This window comes from Mobula hypostoma, chromosome 6 (assembly GCF_963921235.1).
Source record: "Mobula hypostoma chromosome 6, sMobHyp1.1, whole genome shotgun sequence".
NCBI lineage: Eukaryota > Metazoa > Chordata > Chondrichthyes > Myliobatiformes > Myliobatidae > Mobula > Mobula hypostoma.
The window spans coordinates 148,094,132-148,116,356 of record NC_086102.1 but is presented as its reverse complement, the minus strand read 5'-3'; the positions used below and the strand labels follow the sequence as shown (position 1 = coordinate 148,116,356).

The following is a 22,225-nucleotide window of genomic DNA, read 5'->3' as shown; positions in this document are numbered from 1 at the left end:
TGTGTCTAAATGCACGTAGTATAAGAAATAAGGTGGATGATCTTGTTGCACTATTACAGATCGGCAGGTATGATGTTGAGGCCATCACTGAATCATGGCTGAAGGATGGTTGTAGTTGGGAGCTGAACGTCCAAGGTTACATGTTATATCAGAGGGATAGGAAGGTAGGCAGAGAGGGTGGTGTGGCTCTACTGGTAAAGAATGGCATCAAATCAGTAGAAAAATGTGACATAGGATCGGAAGATGTTGAATCCTTGTGGGTTGAGTTAAGAAACTGCAAGGGTAAAAGGATGTTGATGGCAATTATATACAGACCTCCCAACAGTGGCTGGGAGGTGGAACACAGGTAACAACAGGAAATAGAAAAGACGAGTCAAAAGGACAATGTTATGCTTGTCATGGGAGATTTTAACATGCTGGTCGATTGGTCAAATCAGGTTGGTAATGGATCTTAAGAGAGTGGGTTTGTTGAATGCCTATGAGATGGCTTTTTAGAGCAGTTTGTCATTGAGCCTACTAGGGGATCAGCTATACTGGATTAGGTGTTATGTAATGAACCAGAGGTGATTGGGGAGCTTAAGGTAAAAGAAATCTTAGGAACCAATATGATTGAGTTCAACTTGAAATTTGATAGGGAGAAACCAAAGTCTGACACAGCAGTATTTCAGTGAAGTAAGGGAAATTACAGTGGTATGAGAGAGGAGTTGGCCAAAGTAAATTGGAAGGAGCTGCTGGCAGGGATGTCAGCAGAGCAGCAATGGCATGTGTTTCTGGGAAAAATGAGGAAGGTGCAGGACATGTGTATTCCAAAAATGAAGAAATACTCAAGTGGTAAAATAGTAGAGCCATGGCTGACAAGGGAAGTCAAAACTATTGTAAAAGCAAAAGAAACAGCATACGACAAAGCAAAAATTAATGGGAAGATAGAGGCATGGGAAGTTTTTAAAAACCTACAGAGAACAAGTAAAAAAAAATTTAGAACAGAAAAGAGGAAATATGAAAGCAAACTAGCAAATAATATCAAAGCGGATAGTGAAAGTCTTTTCAAGTATGTTAAAAATAAAAGAGAAATGAGAGTGGACATAGGACCACTAGAAAATGAGGCAAGAGAAATAATAATGGGGGACAAGGAGATGGCTGATGAACTAAATGAAGTATTTTGCGTCAGTCTTCACTGTGGAAGGCTCTAGCAGTATGCCTGATGTTGTAGTGTGTGAAGGAAGAGAAGTGGGTGCAGTTTCTGTTACAAAAGAGAAGGTGCTCAAAAAGCTAAAAGACCTAAACGTATACAAGTCACCCAGACCAGATGAACTGCACCCTAGAGTTCTGAAAGAGTAGTGTTAGAGATTATGGTGGCATTAGAAGTAATCTTTCAAAAAAATCATTGGACTCTGGCATGGTGCCAGAGGACTGGAAAATTGCAAATGTCACTCCACTCTTTAAGAAAGGGGGAAGGCAGCAGAAAGGAAATTATAGACCAGTTAGCCTGACCTCAGTGATTGGGAAGATGTTAGAGTCAAATGTTAAGGATGATGTGATGGAGTACTTGGTGTTACAGGACAAGATAGTACAAAGTCAGCATGGTTTCCTTCAGGGAAAATCCTGCCTGACAAACCTGTTGGAATTCTTTGAGGAGATTACAAGTAGGATAGATAAAGGGGAAACAGTGGATGTTGTATATTTGGACTTTCAGAAGGCATTTGACAAGGTGCCACACATGAGGCTGCTTACCAAGTTAAGAGCCCGAGGTATTACAGGAAAGTTATTAACATGGTTAAAGCATTGGCTGATTGATAGGAAGCAATGAGTGGGAATAAAAGCAACACACATCAAAGTTGCTGGTGAACGCAGCAGGCCAGGCAGCATCTCTAGGAAGAGGTACAGTCGACGAAGGGTCTCGGGCCGAAACGTCGACTGTACCTCTTCCTAGAGATGCTGCCTGGCCTGCTGCGTTCACCAGCAACTTTCATGTGTGTTGCTTGAATTTCCAGCATCTGAAGAATTCCTTGTGTTTACATATGGGAATAAAAGGATCCTTTTCTGGTTGGCTGCCAGTGACTAGTGGTGTTCCGCAGGGGTCAGTGTTGGGTCCGATTCTCGTTATGCTGTATATGAATGATTTAGAGATGGAATAGATGGCTTTGTTGCCAAGTTTGCAGATGATACGAAGACTGGTGGAGGGGCAGGTAGCGTAGAGGAAACAGGAAGGCTGCAAAAGACAGATTAGGAGAATGGGCAAGAAAGTGGCAAATTAAATACAATGTTGGTAAATGCATGGTCATGCTCTTCGGTAGTAGAAATAAATGTGTGGACTATTTTTTAAACGGGAAAAAATCCAAAAATCTGGGATGCAAGGGGACTTGGGAGTCCTTGAGCAGAACACCCTAAAGGTTAACTTGCAGGTTGAGTTGGTGATGAGGAAGGCAAATGCCATGCTAGCATTCATTTCAAGAGCAAGAATGTGATGCTGAGGCTTTATAAGGCACTTGCGAGGCCTCACCTTGAGCATTGTGAACAGTTTTGGGCCCTTATCTTAGAAAAGATGTGCCAGCCTTGGAGAGGGTCCAGAGGAGGTTCACAAGGAGGGTTCCAGGAATGAAAAGGCTATCATACTAGGAACATTTGATGGCTCTGGGTCTGCACTCACTGGAATTTAGAAGGATGAGGGGGAGATTTCATTGAAACCTTTCAAATGTTGAAAGGCCTAGACAGAGTGGATGTGGAAAGGATGCTTCCTATGGTAGGAGAGTCTAGGACAAGAGGGCACAGCCTCAGGATAGAGTGGTGCCCTTTCAAAACAGAGATGCAGAGAAATTTCTTTAGCCAAAGAGTGGTGAATTTGTGGAATCTGTTGTTACATGCAGCTGTGGAGGCCAGGTTGTTGGGTGTACTTAAGGCAGTGATTGATAAATTCTTGATTGGACATGGCATCAAAGGTTACGGGGAGAAGGCCGAGAACTGGGATTGAGGAGGAGAGAGAAAAAAAAAGGATCAACCATGATTGAATGGCGGAGCAGACTCTATGGGTCAGATGGCCTAATTCTGCTCCTATGTCTTACGGACTACAATGAGAGGTCATACGTTAAGGATGAAAGATGAAAGGTTTAAGGGGTACATGAAGGGAAACTTCTTCACTCAGAGAGTCTTGAGAGTGTGGAACAAGATGCCAACATTAAGTGGTGCAAGTAAGCTTGATTTCAATGTTTAAGAGAAGTCTGGATAGGTACATGGATGGTAGGGGAATGGAGGGGATTGACTGGGTGCAGGTCAATGGGAGTAGGCAGTTTAAGTGGTCCAGGGTGGACTATATGGATTTAAATGGTCCAGTTTAAATGGTCCAGGGTGGACCATATGGGTTTAAATGGTCCAGGGTGGACTATATGGGCCAAAGAGCCTATTTCTGTGTGGTTCTTTTCTATGACTCAATAACACTAAGTAAGCTCTTTTTTACAAGACAAGACAGACATTAAACATTCAGTAAACTCTTATTTTACAGATACTTATCTAAACTGAACATCTGAAGGAGCAGGACAGAACAAACAATTGAAACCCCTTTCACTGGGCGTCTTTGGAAATACTGCTCGTTAGCCCCTCACTAACAGCCACTGGACTCCACACCAAGAAACCCACCTTCCTCAGGCTTCGTACGTCTAGGGGGTATGTGACTTTGGTCCTGCCAAACCCAAGAGCTTGGGATGTCTCACCCACCCAAACCCCAGTTTATGCAAATGCTGTGTGATTTACTGTTCTCCCCTGCCCCACCGCAATCGCCTGTCAGCAAGAAAAAACAGATCGTACACTGCATACAATTATAAAGAAAGTATATTTATGAATGTTAACCTAACCAAAGAGTTATTAAAGAAAAGTAAGAAAAATACAAAAAAGACCCATTATAGTTAAACAGTCAAACGTACACAGAAGTTGGAGCTCATCTTAAAATTGTCTGTAAATCATGCACTGGACCCTCAGCCTACATGAAAGCACACATCACCTTCTGAATGTCGCTTGAAATCCAGCTCGAACAAACAGGCTCTCCCACAGGAGTACTGGTCCTTCCTCCTTGAAACCAGTCATCTGCACAAAGCACCTTGTACAACAGGGATGACATCCTCAGCCATTTTCACTCTTGTCTTCTCCCAGCTCCTGCCAAGAAAGACTCCACCCACACCAGTGTCCCTCACAAAACTTCTCCACCCAGCGTTCTCTAGAACCTACTCCCAATTCTACCATCCTGATTGGCTGACACCACATTCCTAAGTTGAATAATAAAGCTCCCTGTGTCAGCTCAAACCCAAACAGGCTGACAGCAGAACAGACTGCTGTTACAGAATTGCTGAAATAGAATACCTACAACAGCATAGCAGTAAAAATCTTAACCTGGGCATGACACAATAAGCATACACATTGCCACAAAGACTTATTTAAAGTGTGCGCTCGGGCCTTCTGCACTGCAGCACACACTCCTAATGTCTAACGTATCCTTGGCACCCTCGCCTAACTGGTCCACTACAAATCAAGAGGAAAAGAGATGGTTACCGCATGCCCCTCCCACTAGTTTCTGTTTAGCTGACGACATCACACCCTACTGGCACTGTGACACCATCAACTGAACAGAAGCTAGGCGGGATTGCAATGCTCTTTACATAAACCAGTCCCCTCCTCCCACAGGCGAGTGGCTTTCGATGAGCAGTTAAGACACTTACTGCAACAAGAATATCGAGGTGGTGTTCATGGATTCAGGGACCATTCAGAAATCTGATGGTAGGGGGGGAAGAAGCTTTTTCTGAATCACTGAGTGTTGAGTCACCAGGCTTCTGTTCTTCCTCCCCTACTGGTAGCAATGAGGAGAGGGAATATGCTGGATACTGAGGGTGATGGATTGCACTTTCTTGAAGCACCATCTCTAAGGAGTCCTCAAAGATGGGGAGGATTGTGCCCTTGAGGGAAGCAACCAAGTATACAACATTCTGAAGCCCCTTGTGATCCTGTGCATGGAGCTTCTATAACGATGCTGTAAATGCAGCCAGTCAGAATTTTGTAGGTGTCTTTGGTGACATACCAATCTTTTCGAAACCTTAACAAAATCGAGCTGATGAAATGCCTTCCTTGTAACAGCATCAGTATGTTCAGCCTAGAATAATTCCTCTGGGAGGTTGACACCCAGAAACTTGAAGCTGCTCATCCTTTTCACTGCTGAACCGTCAATAAGGACTGGTGTGCGTTATCCTGATTTCCCATTCCTGAAGTCTGCAATCAGTTTCTTGCTCTTGCTGACGTTAAGTGCAAGGCTGTTGCTGCGATACCACCCAAACTGCCAATCTCACTCCTGTACACTGTCTCGTTGCTATTTGAGAATCCAGCAACAACAGTGGTGTCATTAGCAGATTCATAGGTGATGCTTGAGCTGTGGTTTGACACCAGAAACACCAGTGAATATTATAATAGAGTACAACATACATGTTCAGTTTAGGCAGATAATAAATCTTAAATTCAAGTGACAGTGCAAATGATTTAAGTTTCTCTTTGGCACCTATGCAGAAAACTTGGGTTTTGAATTTGGCACCTACTCAATCTCTGTTGTAATTAACAGATGAGCAATCCAGAGTTTGTAGCTTTCTGTTGGTGTCCCAATTTAAAATATGCCCCAAGCAGTTGATGTAAATTGCCCAGCACTCCATCCTGAGGAATTGCCATGTAAAAGATACATACCAAGTACATCAAGTTCAATCTCCGACCAGTACACTCTGTATGAGAAAGAACCTTAAATCACCCTATTACTGGGAGAAACAGTAATACATTATTTACGAGTTGAGATGCAGCGCCGGGAAAGAGATGATTAAGGGTGCCAAAGTGATGCACATGCCAAGAATAACTAGATTAAATATAAACAAACAAGGTAACAATCAAACCTGCACTTCTTTAGTGTTACTGCTAACCAGATTTCACAACAGCTCAAAACTGAAAAGCACTCACTCAGAAGAAACACCATCACTGCATTCTGTTATTTGAAAAGTATCCACCAAAAGATATTTATTTAGGAGGAAGTGATAATCAGTGGAGGTCCACTGAGATGGCAGTAAGAAAAGACAATGAATATATGGTGATATTAGGTAATATTTAGGAGATTTTGCAAAGCAATGGCTCATTGGACCTATTTAACTCCTGCTTCATAAGGAAACAAATGTCATCAGCATAGAGAAAGGTCAGAGATATAGCTCTGTCAATCCAGAGAATGATTCTTCATTACCAAAGATCTACAGACTGCTCTTACTCCTTATCACCATGTCCTGCAACAAACTCCACCCTTCCGACGAGGCCATTCCCAGGGAGGCCAACTATTAATCTCACACAGCACATATAAAAGTGATAGCCTAAGAAGTTGCTCACTGGTGCAGATGCCACCAAATTATCTGCTGTAAATGACTTTGCACACAGTGCTGCCCCCCCTATACACAAGCTGTAAAGTTTAACCGATGCATTACATATTATAATAGGCCTTAGCCAGGCTATTCAAAGCCCCTTAGAGAACAGAGAGTTCTAACAAACAGGAACGTAGATAGCCCTCCCAAAATGACAAATTATCAGAAGGCATGGAAATTGCTGCAATTGTGGTCAATATTTAAACAAATAGTTAGCCACTCCGTATCCCTTTAGCTGAAAAGCTCCGCAACAGTGCGCAACATGAATCTTGAGGGCATCAAGATGATTTTGGAGAGATCACTGTGTGAAATGTTAAGTTCATGTCTAAACCTAGACCTTGAAAAATCCAAATATTTGTCCTCTTATCTGAGAAACAGGGTCAAAGAATGACATACAAAAGTCATTTGGGTATGCCAAAGGCTTGAATGACAAAAAGGCAGTCAGGATCCGTTAAAAATAAAAAAGAACTTAAAAAAGTAAAATTATTATTCTTTTTAAAAGCTCAAAAGGTGCAAGCACTTTTAAGAACATTAAAAATAATTAAGAACTTCTGAAGTAATTTAATTGAATCAAATCTTAAAGCTCTACTTACCTTTGTCTATTCAGCCAATCTCTCATATTCATTTTAATGATTTTTCTGCACTTAGCTAAGCAGATAGATGTCCCAGTCAGAAATGGGAATATGCAGAAGCTGGTCTTTTGCTAGTAAACACAAAGGTATAGTGCATCTCTTCCATGGCTGGCACTGTGACTAAGCAGAAAACTACACTACAAACTGCAATGAGAATAGCTCATTTGTGGATTTATCTGCTAGCAGATCCAGGAAGGTCTCCTACCTTGCTGACATAAATCTAAATAATACTTGCAGAGTATGCAAGCCATACTAGTTCTCTGCCTTACATACTACTTGCATAGTACCCCATAATGTCAAGTAACTGGAGGCAATGGTCAAGATTCAGGCATGCATTATTTATCCGAAGCACATCAACCAGTGCACCATCAGCTCTCACTGAGAAACTACTCTTTGTCTTCTACATCACTGGAATTAGTTAAAGTGGCATCTTACAAAAAGAATGCGATGAAGCAGGAGAGAAGGTTATTGAACAGAACAAATAGGGAATTACTGCAAGTATCTGACCAAGATTATAAACGGCAAATGAAATATTCTGAACAGCCCAAGAAGGGTTCTGTAAAGGCCACTATCTTAATAAATCAGGGACCTCTGTGCACCCAGTACTGTGTATGGCAGGAGTGGCAAACTATGGATCAATTTTTGAAATGCTTTGCAACTTCACGCTCCATACGATTTAGCAACACTGATACCAGAAACTGTGGCATGCACAGAATATTAGAAACACAACCAGAAAGACTGCAATGGAGACTTAGTTAAAAAAAAAATACCTTAATAATTAAAATACTTCAAGAGGATCTGAATCAAGACTGAGGAAGCATATAAATTACTGTTTTGTTTTTGGACTGTGTACAAAGCCTAAATATTGCAGTTATCGCTAAATCAATAAATTCAAGGAAGAATGGTTTGTAATTGATGCTCCTGCGCCAATACTAATATGCAGATATTTCACAGCACTAGAATAATACATTTCTATTCTGGAACACCTGTATCTTCTCTACATTAAATTCTGTCTGTTGCTTATTTTTGGTGTATCTCACCCAGATCAGCTTAGCAAAACTGAAGGACAACTAAAATCAAAAATGGAGTGTGCTGTTAGAACCACAAATGGAGTGTGCTGTTAGAACCACAAAATATAATCTTTCATGTGCTAAATATCATCTCTTTATTCAAATCTGACTTCAAGTGTCTGAGGCATTTTTACATGCTCATAAATCCCTTATTTAGCTTTATCCAAATCATAAAACACTCCCTGAGAAAATAATTAAGATGGTGGCCAAAAAGAGAATAATTGCATCTAAGGATCTCAGAAAATATTTTCAACAAATGATAATTACTTAATCATCTATTTAACAATTCATAACGACAATTTTAAAACTCAACATCATCTTTAATTTATTCCCTTCAACTAAGCCTTGAAGGGCATCATCATTTGCTTAATTTGGTTTCAGTTATCCAGCTTTCTAGGGAGTATCAAGTATTTTTGGTTTCTCTCCCACTTCTAAGAGAACTTAAACCAAACCCTCCTATAATACACCACTTGGAAATTTTCTGATTTATTTTAAAGTTCCAGTATTAGTAATTACAAAAACACACCTTGGAGATCAGGCAATAAAGGACATGTACCTTTATAGGCTAGCTTCAGCATTGCCAAGTAATTGCATTTCACAAACATAATTGAGTTCTGTCTTTCAAGAAATCAAAAGTCCTTCATGGTGTTACACTAATGTCAACTGTTTAATAGTACACACTGATATATTTGTATTTTTATTAGAAAAATACTAGCTGTGTTTGTTTTTATCAAGGTTAGTCAATCAAGTGACTCTAATGCAAATAATAAAGCACCAGCCACCGTTCTTCTTTTGTTAACAGGAAACCATGAACTAGATGACCTGATTTCAATTGTCAGCCGAAGAATGTGGAAATAAGGTCACTAAGAAACAAATATGATAAGGCAAAGTCAACATGGTTTTATGAAAGGGAAATTGTGTTTGACAATTCTATAAGTGTTCATTGAGAAGGTAACAAAGTAGATCAAAAGGAATTAGTGGAATATCTTGATTTTTAAAAAAAATTTGATAATCACAATCTAAGGTAAAACATCAATAGAATACAGAATAAAGTGTTATAGTTACATAGAAAATGCAGTCCAGGTAGATCACAAGGTGCAACGATGCCGCCAAGTTATGATGTCTGTCAATATTGTACTTCAAATTTAATTGTATTTTTAGGTTCGTTGTGATGGTTTTGAGGACAATGCTGGTTTAAATTTAAGGACAGGAACGAGGGAGAGTTAAAGGTCGGGGCAGTGATGGAGGTGCTGAATAATGTGCTAGTGACAGTGAAACCACTGGTTTGCTTTGTAACATACTGTTGCAGCTCTACCCAAGCAAAAAGAGGAGAACATTGAATGTAATTTCTGAATTGTGCCTTCAAGCCAATGGAGGAGTTTTTTGAGCAGTCTGGAGGTGATCCACTCCAGGCAGAATATCCAGATTCTGACCTTCACTAATAAGCAAATGTGTCTATGTTATACAGGAGAGCTTCTGGATATTGGATCCACCGTTAGGTTTAGAGCAGCAGTTCCCAAGCGTTTTTATGCCATGGACCTCTACCACTGACCGAGGGGTCCATGAACCCCAGGTTGCGAACTCCTGATTTACAGGGAAATAAGGCAAACATGAGCAGATGAGACCAACTTAGTTGGGAATCTTGGTTGGTATAGTCCAGTTGGGCCAAAAGGCCTGTTTCCAAGCTGTATGACTCAATATACTGATGATCAATGATTCTGTAAATACCAATGCCCCTGAATATCAGGAAGACATTAAACCTCATCTTATTTGTGATGGTCACTATCTGCCATTCATGTTACATAAGTTGGCAGGTGATAGTTGAGATCAGATGAACTTGTACTCCTTCCCCCCCACTTCATTTTCCAGCTTTTGTCCCCTTCCATTCCAGTCTTGAAGAAGGACCTCAACTTCAAATGTTGAGTGTTTATTTACTTCCATAGATGCTGCATAACTGCTGAGTTCCTGCAGCATTTTGTGTGTGTCTCTCTCAGGATTTCCAGCATTTGCAGAATCTCTTGTGTTTATGATAGCTGGACCTAGGATGCCTGTAGTTTACATTCACAGATAAGTGAACAAAGATTAGTATGCTTTTACAATTTATCTTAAAAGTACCACAGAAATATTCAAGCTAATGATCGGATTTTTTTTTATTGAAAAAAAGAAAGCAGTCCCACTAAAATCTTGGTGAGATAGACAGAAGCTTCAGGTTGTGAACTAATTTGATGTTTTAGTATTATTTAGGTGCTGGCTAGTATTTGGCAGTGTGTTTGAAATGATGTAAAATCAAATTAAGATGGATTAAAGGTTATTTTTACATCAACATTTAAAACAAGATATTTGTGCTTTTTAATTCCATTTTCTGCATGAATTTCATTTACTTATTTTGGTTGAGCTAAGTTTTGATAATATTTTCATTAGGTCAATAGTTCTATCATTTTACAGACCTTATTGGTATGCGTGCTTAAGTTCATGATGCACCATCTGACTAATGTAAATTAAATTGAAATGTGTTAACTTGACTCACATGGTTGTGTTGTGAGAACAGCCTGAAATGTATATTATATGCACTGCTGAGCAGATTACTGTGCACAACAGATGCATAAATGAATTGATAGTATTGTTACAGCTAAATTTAAGACAATAAAAGCTAATTTTTTATTATAATGTTAATTTTCAATGATTAGTATCACAAGGGATTTTGTGATGAATGGCAGGTTACTAAAATACAAGCCATTGAAGAGTAGAAAACTCTGAATGTACTCACCTGCAAGAATCTCAGTCTGTCTAAGAAGTCACGCATGTAGCTACCAAGTGGCTTGAGACTAGGATATGATTTATTCATCCACATCGCTGGATTTTTTCCTGTCAGCATACTCTTCACCACCTCTTCCAATTCAGCTGACATCACCACGAGTCCCTAAATAACAGCAGAATATAACATGCCAAATTAACAAGATTTTGCACAGGTGTCTAACAAAGGAGAAAACAGCACTTCTTAAAAGTAAACAACAGGAATTCTGCAGATGCTGGAAATTGAAGCAACACACAAAGTTGCTGGTGAATGCAGCAGGCCAGGCAGCATCTCTAGGAAGAGGTACAGTCGACGAAGGGTCATGGCCTGCAAGGTCGACTGTACCTCTTCCTAGAGATGCTGCCTGGCCTGCTGCATTCACCAGCAACTTTGATGTGTGTTACTTCTTAAAAGTATCTGTCTGTAGATGTCATTCATTGTAAATAGTAAAAATAAACAAATAAGACATATGACTTCTGAAGTGCATTTCACCACTGAATTAGATTAAGGTTAAACTGTAGCTTAGCTCCATTTATTCACCTTCTTGCCCTTTGCATTATGGCCTCACTGTCAGTCTCAGAGTTGAGTTACTCCAGATATTACCAAATAAACATAACATTAAAAACATTCAACATACATCAAAGTTGCTGGTGAACGCAGCAGGCCAAGCAGCATCTATAGGAAGAGGTGCAGTCGACGTTTCAGGCCGAGACCCTTCGTCAGGACTAACATTCTCATGGTTATTAAAACATCGTTTTTAACATTGAAAGCTATATTGGTTAAAACTACATTGGTAACAAATAACTGAAATTATTGCATGAGTTTTATGTCGTCTATAGCAATACAAGTTGGGCAAAGAAAATGCCACTGTAGGCAACCAAACTATGTACAATGTTTTATGCTTGGTTTCTTTGGAAATGGGATCCTTACAAATGTATCTTAGCCAATATTTTGAGGAATAAAAGAAGCATACAAATTCTGGGTGAAGAGCAGAAAAGGACCATTTAATTATTGCCCAGGAAAGACAAGAGATATTGGGGCCATGAAAGGTGCATCCGAGGATTGATCTTCAAGCAGTGCAAATGGAAGAAATTTGTGAGAAGGAGGCAATTCCAGAGGGCTATCTCAACATAAACAATGAGAGTAGGAGAAGCAGATGCCAGCCCAATATAGCAAACAGTAACATTAGGATTGATGTCATGATGCTTTTCATGCTCAGATTCATTAATATCCAGAAAGAGCTCTTGGGCACAGTCATTTTTAAAAACAGTAAATTTGTATAGAAAGGTTAAAAATGTAATTTTGTATAAAAACACTTGTATAATATTGACAGTATGGTGGACCAAATGATGCACATAATCTGGCAATTTGGTTAAAAGCATTAGAAAACATCAAATGCATTTGTAGAAAGAAGTCTTTGCTATATTGCAAGTTATCATTTCCAAGATTCACCATTTTTTTCACTTCTCTGTGAATTGTTCTGATTACACTAGCTCTTTGAATAAACATTGTCACACTCCTCTGATTTGATAGAAAGCTACAGATCAAACAATGTGCATTTGAAAAACTAGAATACGGTAAGTTGAATTGTAATTGTATATAAACTTACTAGACATAAAAAGTCATTACATTTCTTATGAGACAAAAGACATTTAACTTCTAAGGATAGTATAATTTCAATGTGAAACTATATTTTGTGTTTGATTGTTTTCCTCTTGGTTTATTTCAGCATTGTTATCTTGAGAGCTCTCTTAAACACTCTTGTGTTTGACAAAGAGGTACTGTGATTCATTTCAACACAATACTCCTTTTGGAACTCAAGAGGGTAGACAACTTAAATTGTCTCATTGATGACAAATAAACATTTACAAATCTATGTTTTTGTTTAAAATATGCAATATGTGAAATATTAGGGATAAAATAACCTTATACTCAGAGTGCCTAACTCCTAAATATTGAATGAAAAACAACATCATTTTATGCTCTGATATCAGAATGTGTTTTTTAATTAGCTTTTAATTCAGACTGATTTTATCATCAACTACCACTTTATTCATGAGCTAACAGCTCACATTGTTTCCAAGTGTCTCTGATGATTAGAGTCATTTGGAAACCTGGAGGAAATATTAAAAATAATGCAACAAATAGAGTATTATAAAATTATAACATTAAAAATATGAAAATGCTATTAATTTATTTTAAACATCAATTAAAATTTAAAAGCACATTGATGTAAGATAAATCAACAAAAAAAAACTAACCTCAGTGTTAGTTTTACCCATTGTGCGTTATTGTAACCCTTTGCTTTATCTAACAGTATACACTTATATTTGCATTCTTTAACCCATTCAAATTTATCTTGAGGACAGATTCAGAAAGAAAACATGTCAATACTACCATTCATTTGTTTTTGAAAACTACCCCATTTCAGTTAGTAAAATTTAATATATTGAAAAACAGAGACACAATGTTTGCATGATGCAAGCCAATTTGAGTTCTAGCATTGTCAGTCCATTGGGTTATGAACTCTGAAAATTACAGTGTTTATGAAGTCTAACCTTAATAGCCTTCTGTATGTTGATGCAGGATTCTCTAATTGTTCTGAGTAATATGTTAAAACGACCCATCTCTTGCACCAGTACAGTGTTCATGCTTTGGTTGTATGTTGTTGGGTATTTCCTCATAGCTGCCTCAATGTCAAAGTCTGCAGGCAGCCTACTAAGGATATCCGTTGAAACCTCAAAAACAACCTCATCGGTTGACTTTCCAGCTGTGCCAGTGGTTCGAGACTGTAAAAATAAACAAATTTAGGGCCATCAAATATGTCTTCACCTTTAAATGATCCAAGGTGTAATAATCAGTAACTCTGGAAAGCTTAACAAATCTTTCAACTGTAGTAAAAAAGAACTGAATAAAATCAAGTCATGAGAGCAACATTTCTGATTGGCTTTATGTATTTTTAATGGACTTAAAAATACGGAGCTCTATTAAAAACTTTTTTCCAATGTAACTATTCTCTTAGAAATCTATAATGGGTATACACTCAGTGGCCTCGTTATTTGGTACCTCCTGCACCTAATAAAATGACCACTGAGTGTATGTTCACAGTCTCCTGCTGCTGTAACCCATCCACTTCAAGGTTCAATGGGGTATGGATTCAAAGATGCTCTTCTGCACACCACTGTTGTAAAGCATGGTTACTTGAGTTACTATCACCTTCCTATCAGCTTGAACCAATCTGGACATTCTCCTCTGATCTCATTCATTAACAAGGCATTGTTGCCCACAGGAATGCTGCTCACTGGATTTTTTTTTCTGTTGTTTGCACCATTCTCTGTAAACTCTAGAGACTGTTGTGCGTGAAAATCCCAGGAGATCAGCAATTCCTGAGATACTCAAACCACCTCATCTGGCATCAACAATCATCTGATCAATGTTACTTAGATCACATGTCTTTCCCATTCTTACCCTTGGTGTGATCAACAACTGAACCTCTTGACCATGTCTGCATGCTTTTATGCATTTAATTGCTGCCACATGATAAGTTGATTAGATATTTGCATTAATGAACAGGTGTACAAGTACCTAATAAAGTGGCCACCAAGTGTAGATGGAAGAGTTTAACATATGGTTTTAAAACAGAAAATAGCTTTTATAATATGCTTCATCTGAAGGTATTTCATCTGCAGCCACATATAATTCCAAAAGTCATGTTTAGGGGCATCTTTTCAGTCTTCAAACATTGCTTTTAGAATAAATTAATTTCTACCAATAATTTATATTTTTGTATCTTACTGCTGTATAAATGTTTTTCTGTTTACCTTATTGGCTGTCACCATACAGTTTTTAGCACCTGCTGTGGCCAGCAATCAGTCTGATAAATTTACAATGATTGAGCAATTGTTGTGGACCACAAGAATTGGGCCATTTGGTCCACTGATTGTAAATCATGTATGATAAATAACTTTCTCAATTCCATTCTCCTGCATTCTCTCTATAACCTTTGATACCCTTTCTAATCAAGAATCTATCTTAAACTTTATTCTCCACAGATTTGCTCAACTTGCTGAATATTTCCAGCATTTTCTGTTTTGGATCAAAATAGCCTCTTTATAAATAAAATTCTACTGATTACCGTATGCAAAATACCTATCCTTTTTTAAAGATATTAATCAGAAAGCTACTTGTCTTCTGATAGTGATATCGCAAAAGCAGAAGTTCAGTTATGATCTTCTAAAAACCAATTTGATTTAAGATATGCTCTAATCTGTTTTGAAATATTCATGGAAAATTTTACTCCACCTTCTACCTGTCAAATTTGCAAAGCCAACTGTCCAAATTAGGCAACTCACACAAAAAATGCTGGTGAACACTGTAGGTCAGGCAGCATCTATACGAAGAGGTACAGTCGACGTTTCGGGCCGAGACCCTTCGTCAGGGCTAACTGACGAACCCATCCCAGTTTCAAATCCACCGACTGTACCTCTTCCTATAGATGCTGCCTGGCCTGCTGCGTTCACCAGCATTTTTTGTGTGTGTTGCTTGAATTTCTAGCATCTGCAGATTTCCTCGTGTTTGCGTGTCCAAATTAGGCACTGGATATTTACATCAACTGAAAGTAAATGTCAATGACTATATTATTTGTTAGCTATAATTTCTGAGGATACACAAGTTTTCAAAGTACAAAACCTGTTTCTTCCAATATTCCAATATAATTGCAACTGCCACAAAGGCAATTGCATACAAAGCATGAAAGCATGTATGTATCCATTACTTAAGGCCATGCCTCAGCAAGGCAGTATCCATCAATAAAGACGCCCATCACGAGGACATGCCCTCTTCACATTCCTACCATGAAGGAGAAGATATTGGAGCCTGAAGACATCCAATCAATGTTCTCGGAATAGCTTCTTCTTCTGCTCCCGCATCAGATTTATAAACGAACCATGTAGGCTACCTCACTTTTTTGTGCTTTATTGCACAACTTCTTTAATTTTAATTATATATATTTCTTATTGTAATTTATAACTTTGTATTATGTACTGGACTGTTCTGCTGCCATAAAACAAAAAATTTCACAACATACTGTATGCCAGTGATATTAAACCTGATTCTGATTCTATTTTTTTAAATAGGTACATCAATTATTTTAACATTATTTGTATATGATATTAAAACTTTTTTATATGTTTCAGAGATAAAACATGACATCATTTTCCTGCTATTTTTTGTTTCTATTGCTCCTGTCTGCCATGAATAACTGAAATATTTCTTGTTCAGATAAATCACACTTTAATAGAGCAACAATAACATCAACCTATGCTACAGCAGTAGCACTGTGGAATTATTTTTCAGAATAGACAACAATAAAGAACACTATTACACCAATCAATCATCATTCAGTTAGAGCAAATGATTCATTACATCAACTGTAAGCTGAACTCACCAACACAAAGTACTTCCATTTACTGTCAAGTGGACAATTGCGAACTATGATGTAGCCTGATTCAGAAATCCATTACTCAAATCAGATTTCATTTTTCTGAATGAAATATATGACTATTTGAAAATAAACTGTGTTTATATAATTTATGTTTTCTCAAGGTGCTGCTGTAAGGTTTATACTGCACCTGTGCATACATGTTTTTATGCATAGGACAATAAACTTTGCAGAAATGTAACAAATCTATTTATTATCATGAATTAGAAGAATACTTTGGACTTTAATAAAATTTATGCAAGTATTTCCAAATAATAACTAAAGAGCACATTTCAAGTTCACACTGAAACAGTAACTTGTGCAATATTTACAGATCACAACCCATAAAATATCATGACCTACGATTTCCCCATGGATGGCACACCATCCACACATGCTGCCGATGTATCCCATTTCCCTAAACTTATTTTCTAATCTAAAGGGCCTTTCAAGTGATCCAAATGATCCTGGAACTCAACAATAAAACTCTGAGAGGAAGCACTGCTTTATGAAACATTATCAGACCACAGAGGAAGGGAAGGAAAAGCCCCAATCATAAAACTATTTGACAGATAGCAAAGCCCCATCCCTTGCTGACTTTTAAAATGGTCAAGCATTTTGCAAAATTTATGAACATTTAAAAACTTATTATAAGTATAAATAACAACAGAATACTACAATTTTAAAGAAATTTTAGAAATTAAATAAAATCAACATAGCTAAATTATTTAAAATATTGTGATATGTAGATTTTTTAAAGTCTTCCTCACAGACAAACTAGTATTAAGGAAATTAATTGTCTCACAGATCTTTCACCAGATCTATTGTTGTGCAAAATCTTGAAGATATCCCAGTACAATTATTAAGGCTTTGCTATCAAACTACATGCCAAGACCACTAGTGGAGAACAACATCTAATCACCAGCAGCTTATCAGGAAATTTTAGAACTTCTGCATTGCATTAATCATCCCAAAAGTTATCAGCAGTTATGCTGAGAAATGCTGCTTCTTCAATGTAGAACTACTAGCAAAATCCTACAAAATTTGAGCCAATAAAAATTAATTTACAATTAAAATTGAATTGTTTAACTACCAGTGAAGCAATTGCCTAAAACTGATCCCTTATTCAAAGCTCAAGATTAATGATAAGATAGTGAATCGAGTCCTTTCTCATGATTTTAGAAACAACATTTAGTTTAAGACTTCAGTGCAGAATTAATTGTCAGAGATGCCATTTCACAGATGTAGTATTAATCCTGCCTGGCCTCTAATGCAAACATAAGACCGCAAGACATAGGAACAGAATTAGGCTATTCAGCCCATTTCAATGGTGCTCCATCATTCCATCATGGCTGATTTATTATCCCTCTCAACTCTATTCTCCTGCTTTAAATATATCCAATGACTTAGCCTCCACAGATGTATCTAGCAATGAATTCCACAGGTTCACCACCCTCTAGTTAACAAGATTCCTCTTCATCTCTATTCTAAAGGGATATCCTTCTGTTCTGAGGCTGTGCCCACTGATCCTTCACCACTATAGGAAACATTTTTTCCATGGCCACTCTATCTAGGACTTTCAATATTCAACAGGTTTTAATGATATCACCCTTCATTCTTCTAACCTCAAGTGAGTATGGGTGCAGAGCCATCAAACGTTCCTCACATGTTAACCCTTTCATTCTTAGTATCATTCTCATGAACATCCTCTGGACCCTCGCCAATGGCAGCACATCCTTTCTTAAACAAAGGGCCTAAAACTACTCACAATACTCCAAGTGTGCTCTGACCAATGTCTTCTAAAGCCTCAGCTTTACATCCTTGCTTTTATATTCTAGTTCTCTCAAAATGAATGTTAATATCACATTTGCCCTCCTCACCACTGACTCAACCTGCAAATTAACCTTTACAGAATCTTGCACAAGGACTCCCAAGTTCCTTTGCACTTTCAATTTCTAAATTTTCTCCCCATTCAGAAAATAGTCCATGACTTTATTCCTTCCACCAAACTACATGACCATACACTTCCCTACACTATGCTCAATCTGCTACTTCTTTGTCTATTCTCCTAACCTGTCCAAGTCCTTCTTAAAACTCCTTGTTTCCTCAACATTACCTACCCCTCCACCTATCTTTGTATCATCTGCAAACTTAACCACCAAGCTTTCAACTCTGTCACCCAAGTCATTGACATATAACATGAAAAGAAGTGGTCCCAACACCGACCCCTGCGAAACCATTAGTCCCCAGCAGCCAACCAGAGAAGATTATCAAAGATCATAAGAGATTAAATAGAAATTATTACTGAAACCAACTATGTAGACCCTCTACGTCAACAGTAGTTCTGAGTCCATTAAACTGATGGTATGCTATTTTGCTTGTAAAACTATTTAAGGTGTCTGTTCTGGAGCCTCAAGAACACACTCAATGCTTTATAAACAGCTTCTTCACCTTTGCCATCAGATTTATAAACAGTCCATGAAAACTATCTTGCTCTTCCTCTTTTGCATGCTTTATTTATTGTACATAGTAATTTTTTATGTCTTGTACTGTACTGCCACAAAACAACACATCTCACAACTTATGTTCGTGATAATAGACAATATCCTGATTCTGATAGTGAATTTTTATGTTTAAAACATTCTTGTCCTCCATTTCAATCTCCTAAATCACTAGAAAGTGTTTTCTTCACATGATCATTTAATGACCTTCAACTGATATGTGGGAATGACGAGGTGATAGACGGGAGCCACAGGGAGGTAGTCACCCCTTACATGCAGGAGACAGGGAACTGGGTAACTGTCAGGAGAAAGAGGAGAAGTGCACAGACAGTGTAGAGTACACCCCTCGATAATAAGTATATAACTTTAGATACTATTGAGGGTGACGACCTACCAAGGGGAGCCACAGTGACCGGGTGTCTGGCACTGAGTCTGGTGGTGTGGCTCAGAAGAGCAGAGGGGTGAAGAGGATGGCGGTGTTGATAGGAGATTCCTTAGTTAGAGGAATAGAGACAAGGTTCTGTGAGTGCAAGAGAGACTCCCAGATGGTATGTTAGCTCCCTGGTGCCAGGATCAGGAATGTCTCGGATCGTGTCTATTGCATTCTCAGGGGTGAGTGTGAGCAGCCAGAAGTCTTGGTACGTAATGGCACCAATGACATAGGTAAACAAGGTGAGGAGGTCCTGAAGAGAGATTTTTTAGGGAGCTAGGTGGAAAGCTGAGAAACAGGACCTCCAGGGTAGTAATCTCTGGATTGCTGCCTGTACCACGTGCTAGTGAGGGCAAGAATAAGATGACTTGGCAGGTGAATAAGTGGCAGAGGAACTGGCACAGGAGGCAGGGGTTCAGATTTATGGATCATTGGGATCTCTTCTGGAGAAGGTACAACTCTACAAAAGGGATGGGTTACACCTGAACCCAATGGGGTCAAATATGCTTGCAGGCAGGTTTGCCGAGTTCTTCAGGTAGGTGTAAACTAATTTGGAATGGGGATAGGAACTTCTGTGATAGTCCTGAAGATGTGGTGGCTGGTTTACAAACAGAGGCAATGTATAGTGAAACTCCCAGCAAGGAGAGACTGATGATAGGGCAAGTTTGCAGTCAACAGGATGAATTGAAACATAAAAGGCAGATAAAATCGAAAAAGGTGAACACATGACTAAAGGTGTTATACTTGAATACACACAGTATATAGAATAAGGTCAATGAACTTGTAGCACAGTTACAGATTGACAAGTATGATGTTGTAGGCATCAATGAACATTGGCCGATAGAAGATTATAGCTGGGAACTTAATGTCCAAGGATACATATTTTATTGAAAGGGCATTCAAGAAGGCAGAGAGTGTGGTGTGGTTTTGTTGGTAAAAAATGAAATTAAAATCATAAGAAAGAGGTGGGAAAGTGTGGAATCATTGTGTGTAGAGCTAAGGAACTGCAAGGGTAAACATACCCTGTTGGGAGTTATATACAGAACCCCAAACAGTAGTAAGGATGTTCTCTATAAGTTACAATGGGAGATAGAAAATGCATGCCAAAAGGGCTATGTTACAATAGTCATGGGGGATTTGAATATGCAGGTAGATAGGGAAAATCAGGTTGGTGTCGGATGCCAAGAGGAGGAATTTCTAGAATGCTTACGAGATGACTTTTTAGAGCAGGTCATGATTGAGCCCACAGGGTGAGAGCAATTCTAGATTGGGTGTTGTGTAATGAACTGGAATTGATTGGAGAGCTTAAGGTAAAGGTAGCCTTAGCAGCAAGTGATCATAATATGATTGAATTCACCCTGAAATTTGAGAAGGAGAAGCTAAAGTCAGATGTATTCATATTACAGTGGAGTAAAGGAAATTACAGAGGCATGAGAGAGGAGTTGGCCAGAATTGATTGGAAAAGAACACTGGCAGGGATTGACAGCAGGGCAACAATGGTTGTAATTTCTGGAATCAATTCGTAAGGCCCAGGATATATACATCCCAAAGAGGAAGGAGTATTTTAAAGGCAAGATGACTTAACCATGGCTAACAAGAGAAGTCAAAGCCAACATAAGAGCCAAAGAGAGAGCATATAATAGAGCAACAACAGTGAGAAGTTAGGGGATTGGAAAGCTTTAAAACACCAACAACAGGCAACTAAAAAAGTCATTAAGGTAAAGATGGAATACAAAAGTAGGAAAGCCAATAAAATTAAAGAGGATCACAAAAGTATCTTTAGATACACGAAGTGTAAAAGAGAGGCAAGAATGGATATTGGACCATTGGAAAACAACTCTGGAGAGGTAGTAATGGAAGACAAGGAAATGGCAGATGAACTGACTAAGTATTTTGCATCAGTCTTCACTGTCAAGACACTAGCAGTATGGTGGAAGTTCCAGGTGTCAGGGGTCATGAAGTGTGTGAAGTTACTATTACCAGAGAGAAGGTTCTTGGGAAACTGGAAGGTCTGAAGTTAGATAAGTCACCTGGACCAGATGGTGTACACTCCATGGTTCTGAAAGAGGTGGCTGAGGAGATTGTGGAGGCATTAGTAATGATCTTTCAAGAATCACTAGATTCTGGAACAGTTACTGAATACTGGAAAATTGAAAATGTCAATTCACCCTTCAAGAAAGGAGAGAGACATAAGAAAGGAAATTATAGGCCAGGGAGTCTGACCTCAGTGGTTGGGAAGATGTTGGGGTCGTTTGTTGAAAAATGTGGTTTTGGAGTATGTGGAGGCACATGATAAAATAGGCATGGTTTCCTCAAAAAGGAAAATCTTGCCTGACAAATCCATTGAATTTCTTTGAAGAAATAACAAGCAGGATAGACAAAGGACAATAGGTTAATATTGTGTGCTTGGATTTTCAGAAGGCCTTTGACAAGGTGCCACACATGAGGCTGCTTAACAAGCTATAAGCCAATGGTATTACAGGAAAGATTCTAGTATGGATAAAACAGTGGCTGATTGGCAGGAGACAAAGAGTGGGAATAAAGGGAGCCTTTTCTAGTTAGCTGCAGGTGATTAGTGGTGCTCCACAGTGGTCTGCATTGGAACCAATTCATTTTACGTTGTATGCCAATGGTTTGGATGATGGAATTGATGGCTTTGTTGTGAAGTTTGCAGATGATACAAAGAGAGGTGGAGAGACAGGTATTCTGAGGAAATAGGGAGATTAGTGACGAATTTAGACAGATTAGAAGAATGGGCAAAGAAGTGGCAGATGGAATACAGAGTTAGGAAGTGTATGGTCATGCACTTTGGCAGAAGAAATGAAAGGGATGACTATTTTCGAAATGGGGAGAAAATACAAAAATCTGTGGTGCAAAGTAATTCAGGAGTCCTTGTGCAG

At 38.6% G+C, this 22,225-nt stretch overlaps 1 protein-coding gene across 1 annotated transcript in view; it reads right to left on the bottom strand.

Annotated features, from left to right (window-relative positions):
- dnah7 (dynein, axonemal, heavy chain 7) overlaps positions 1-22,225 on the bottom strand; it is a 288,894-nt gene that overhangs the window by 17,261 nt on the left and 249,408 nt on the right. The window contains exons 60-61 of the mRNA XM_063051959.1: positions 13,474-13,704; positions 10,889-11,041 (exon numbers count right to left, since the gene is read on the bottom strand). Of these exons, the coding sequence (XP_062908029.1) occupies positions 10,889-11,041; positions 13,474-13,704 (384 nt within the window). The remainder of the gene's footprint in view (positions 1-10,888; positions 11,042-13,473; positions 13,705-22,225) is intronic.